Source organism: Crocodylus porosus, unplaced genomic scaffold (assembly GCF_001723895.1).
Source record: "Crocodylus porosus isolate Cpor-Errol unplaced genomic scaffold, CroPor_comp1, whole genome shotgun sequence".
Taxonomy (NCBI): Eukaryota; Metazoa; Chordata; order Crocodylia; family Crocodylidae; genus Crocodylus; species Crocodylus porosus.
In genome coordinates, this window is record NW_017728948.1 from 75,795,518 (window position 1) to 75,800,877 (window position 5,360).

The window sequence follows — 5,360 nt, forward strand, 5'->3', positions numbered from 1 at the left end:
CTTGTCAGTATTGAAACCCATCCTATTCTCATCCACCCACCTCTGTAACCTGTCCAGATCTAGTTGTAGCCTGTCCTTCTCTCCTAGCGTGCCCACTTCTCCCCATATCTTAGTGTCATCTGCAAATTTGAACAAGGTGCTTTTCACTCCCTCATCCAAGTCCAGGTAATTTACACTTTTAAAAGTATTAATATTTAAATTCTTTTGGCATTTAACTTTACTGGAAAATTGCAATTCAAGTTATGCCCCGCCTAAAAGACACACGACTGCAGGACATGTTAAACAAACAAACAAACCAACTAACTAACTTAGGAGCAATATTTTGAAAACAAAGCACATTCCTTTCTATTTGAAATAAAATGCTGTAAAAGTTTCCAACAGGTCTCCCCATGCACCCAAAACACATTTTAAAAGATAATAAGATTATCCACAATATCTGTTTTTGCCTGCAGGGCACTCAATGGAAGTTTACATCAAGTTATTCAGCCAACTGATCTCTTAGGGTTTCCAGCAGCACTAAAACTCTAAGGGAGTAAGCTGTAAATCATGCAGGTTTTTCCCCCCCCCTTAAGCCTCTCTCTCTCAGTCTCCCCCTCTCTGTGGGCACATCTATACATGCATTCATGCACCGTGGTTATGGCACATTCAGTTTAGTACCTTTTTAACTAAATGCACAGTAACCAGGACCTTAAGTAATGCTAATGCACAGTAGAATAATTCTACTGCGTATTAGTGCAATAGCATGGCTTTTGCCATAACATATTAATGCACTGTAGTAAACTAATTCTACTTATTTAGCATCTCATGTAGACGCACCCCGTGTGCTGCATTTCCCCTAGTGCCAATACGGATCAATTACTTGCATTTTTACTATTACATCTCCTAGGGATATTCTGTGCACTGTTAGATGACAATAATGTAATAGCTAATATCTTTAACAAACCAGGGCAGACAACAGAATGCCAATATAACTATACCAGTAGCATAAAAAAAATACTTAAAGACAAACCGCAACGGACACCAAAATCATTCTTACACCCAAAGCAATGGTGCAATTTTATATTTCTATCAGTACATGTATTTTTCTTTTTAAATATATCAAGCATTTCTACTATTGTCCATAAACAGTTTATAAGTCACTCGCATCCAACTGAAAACATGAAATGTCAGTATGTCAGTGGCAAAGCTAGGGACCATTAAAAAAAAAAAAGAAAAAGAAAAAGAAAAAAGAAAAAAAATTGGCCATCCAAAATTATATTAGCTAGGAGTCAGTAATATTTTTGTATAGCTTAGTAAAATATTTGTTTTGTTATCACTGCGGTGATGAGCGAGTAGATTTTGTGACTGTGCTGATATATCTTCACAACTACTTTACCAGGGAAAAGTATGTAGCAGAACTGGTAATCCCAGTTTTCTGGCATTACTTTTGAACCAATGGACTATAAGAAAATCCACACATTTCAGCCATTTTTAATGATATATTTGAACAAGCTAATTGTTAATAGTATCATAACCAGAAAAGTGTCTGTTTCTCTCTCTCTTTTGAAGATATTTACAGGGGTTTTACTTAAAAAGTTATATTCAGACCTCTACTATTTTCTAGTACCATGCAATAGCATAATTATTACTGACCATGATTAGTTGCCTACATGCAGTAAGCAGCTGTGAAAAAACAGCAGAAGGTTATTTTTGTCTCAGTTATGCTGGAAAACCTATTTTGCAATCTGAATTCTGGCATATTAATAAAAACTAGCAAGTAGGGTCTGTACAAAGTGGCAAGTATTCAATTTGGATTTGGCCGATTCAGAAGGATAGTGATTTGATTCAGTGTTGAGTCACGGTTCTGATTCGATTTGGCCAAATCGGATCTAGAGATTTGGCCCCTGAATTGGCCAATTTGGCCATAGACTATAATGGGAAAAGTCACTAAAATACTTATAACTTTGTCAATTTTTTTTTTGCAGATTTAAATGAAAATAGCAGGGATGGTAGCCCCTTCTGAGGGCATGCAGCCTGCCAAGTTTCAAGGAGATCGGTGCAGTGGCTTCTGTAAAAGTGCCCCTCAAACTATTGAAAGCAAAACTTGTGTCACTTGTGTATGTTAACTGGGTTTCTGGTTGTAGCCGTGCTGGTATAAGGAACAGGCAGGCAAGGTTCTTTGACTAGATGTGAAATCTTTTATTAGACCAACTGAGTAGTTGGTAAAGTTCATAGGCTTGTCTGTGAAAAGTGTTTTGTAAATTCAAACAAGCACTGAACCTCGCTAACCTCATCGCCAGAAGCAAAACTTCCTACAGCCCAAAACACACCCAATGGATCCAAATCATGCCCCAACAAGAATGGAAAACCCACCAACAGATTTCCAGTACCCCCACAATTCCTATACCCGACAACAGAACCATCACTATTCCAGGTTCTTACAGCTGTATCTCCAGAAACGTTATATATCTTCTCATCCAGTGCATCAAATGCCCTGATGGAAAATGCATAGGAAAGACCAAACAACAGCTGTGCACCAGAATGAATGCACACTGGACATCTATTAAAGACAACATCCAGTTACCAGTGGGGGCACATTTCTCACAAGAAAACCACTCTCTCCTCAAAGGGAATTTACAAAACACTTTTCACAGACAAGCCTATGAACTTCACTTAATCAACCTCCGTGATGCAAAAATTCATGAACTCTATACCGACATTGGATTTATGATGCACTGTAACCTACCTGACATCTGACTCCTCAGGTACCTCTCCACTTTTATTTGCTACGTCCCCCTTCCCCACTCCCTCCCAGCCACCTCAATTTACATTTTCATTGACTGGCTTTCTTGTACTTCCTCCCTCACTGCAGGGGCCTCCATCTGCCACCCCCCAACACCCCTTCCCTTCCCCCTCCCCATCCACCACAACAGACTTACCAGCTGCATGCAGCTGTATCAGAAATTGGATCAGTATTGGCCAACATGCCTCCTTAAAAATTTGTTACTGGTTTCAGCCCCCAAAATCTCTATCAGTGCACCCCAAGTTAGAAGTTAAATACATCTTGTTTTAACAGTTTTGGCAGAAGAAATGTTATGTCTACCATAAATGCAAAATACACGAACACAGACCATGCAGAAGGCTCCTGTTGTGGATCCTATGTATAGCTTCAGAGTTTTAAACAACCCTATACAACACATGCACAAAACATTAAGTCTTTCTTGATGGATAGCTACTAAAAAAGGGTAAGACACCATTTGTGTGCCTGTTGTATTAGGAAATCTTATACTTGCTTTTGTTCTACTTTTCACACAAAAATGGTAAAGAAAAGCCACAAGATACAGGAATATGGTCATGATTTAGTTCACTTTCGCCATAATGCACTGAAAAGTACTTTTTTCACAATATAAAACGTTGTACTTTAGAGTTATTCAACTCATTTAAAAGTGAAATAAAAATGCCCAAAGCCTCCCAAGAACAGAACATAGGACTGAGATGGGCTAGCTTGAAAAAAGTCTGACCAAAACCACATATGACACTGGGTGGATTATTGACAAGGCTCCTATACAAGCAACACTAACGTGCTAATCACCAATGGGTCCTTCAATTTCATTATGCAATACCTAAAAGCAACAGGAGCTAAGTAAGCTCTGGTGGCATTCTGTAAATACATTTTTTTTTTTTTTTTTTTTTATGATCATGTCTGCATGTTTCTGGCCACCTTAGTTACTGCACAGCTGTGTCCCAGGTAACATGAGTGTGCCCAACATGCTTTGCAAGTATGAACTTGAAACAATTACACAGCTGTATCTTCCATTATTTTCTTAATACCGTTACAACTCAGAGTCACTGGTCCCTTAATTAGGGATTAAAATCAGTTCCTACTAAAACACTGAACCAACCTACCACATTGTAGTTGGTAGCCAGTAAACAAAACTGCAAACTAAGCCAGGGACCATGATGTCATACATATGTGTACAACATTCAGCATAATGGGACCTTTATCACTGGGCTTTCTGGATGCCACACCAAATAATACATCATAGAAATTAATGGTAGTCTCATGCTTTAAGCATTTACTCTCCATCTCCTGGCATCTAGCATCACACTCTCCACATAAGATTGTAAGACAAAGCAATGTATTTTCATGCACAGGACTGAAGACTTGTCTAGAACAGTCAGTGTCACATTATCATGCAATGACAAAAGCCTAACGGTAGTAAAAGTATCACTGCCTCCTGCACTTATACCACTACAAAGAACTTTAGTGCACAGCAATATTGATTTTATGTCCAGTGAGAAAATTATAGCTTCTCTGTAACTTTCTAAAACTTCAATGTTCGTCTGCAATCATTTAGTGATAACTTTCACTATTACCAGTTATTTAGTGTTTTAAAAAATGTGTCATACTTGTGTCTGACAGCAACACTGACTGTCATAGGAACCACTATATAAATAGCTTTAATCCGCAACTGCCAAAGAACTATTTATTTGGGTGGGAAGGGAGTGGGCTAGGGGTAGCTAAGAAGGGGGGAAATGCAGTTAACCCACTTTAAAAGTTCTCATATTACCTTAAAAAAAAAAAAACTAGGAGTCACACATGATTAGTACAAACTTTGAATACGGTACTTACGGATACACAACACCACAAGAAAAATCAGGTATGTGATCAGTTCTCGTAACACACTTTTCAGGTATCTCTCTCTGCTAGTATTGTTTTCCTCCATCAGTCTTGTGCCCCACAGACCTTTGAAGAAAGAAATATTATTGAACAAGGTCTCTTGTATTAGCCACCATAGTGATGGACCCGAGGCAGAGTCCACATGTTTTGATTTAGTTTGATACGTAAGCCATGTCTGCTCCATTTTTAATAAAAATTGGAATCCATCTCATTTAATACATACACTGTTTATATTTATCACTCTTGTGCGTCAAAAAGGGGCCAGGCACTTGAACATATTGACTGATTAGAGATTGATCTCCCCTAGCCAACTGAAAGCAACTCACTGATCTCTTACCAATCTGTAGAATATTTGCCAACAGTGTTATTGCATACTCCAACTTAACTACCTAAGGTCAGCACTTATAACAGCCTATGCAGTTACTGAAACTCAGCATAAACAATATTGGTTAATATGGAACAGGTGGACTAAACTTTTCGCACCCCATTATGTCTGGTTACCTTGTTCTCAGTGCTTTACTCCTCTAATACCAGCTTTTAAAACCACAGAACAATTCTGGGATGCCTTAGCCTTGAAACCGATGGCTCCGCATCAGTTTTTACCAACTATGCAGTTAAAAATCAGAAAGGAGACAGTGAGGCCAAAGAGTTTCTTTGCACTTAAAAAAACAAAAACAAAAACAAAACCCCCCCCCCAAAA

The 5,360-nt window shown here is 38.4% G+C and overlaps 1 protein-coding gene across 1 annotated transcript in view; it reads right to left on the reverse strand.

Moving 5' to 3' along the window:
* The window catches only part of PKD2 (polycystin 2, transient receptor potential cation channel), a 38,916-nt gene extending 34,173 nt beyond the window's left edge, over nucleotides 1-4,743 (reverse strand). Inside the window, exon 1 of the mRNA XM_019553067.1 lies at nucleotides 4,613-4,743. Coding sequence (XP_019408612.1) covers nucleotides 4,613-4,706 — 94 coding nt within the window. The 5' untranslated portion in view covers nucleotides 4,707-4,743. The remainder of the gene's footprint in view (nucleotides 1-4,612) is intronic.
* Nucleotides 4,744-5,360: the final 617 nt, after the last annotated feature.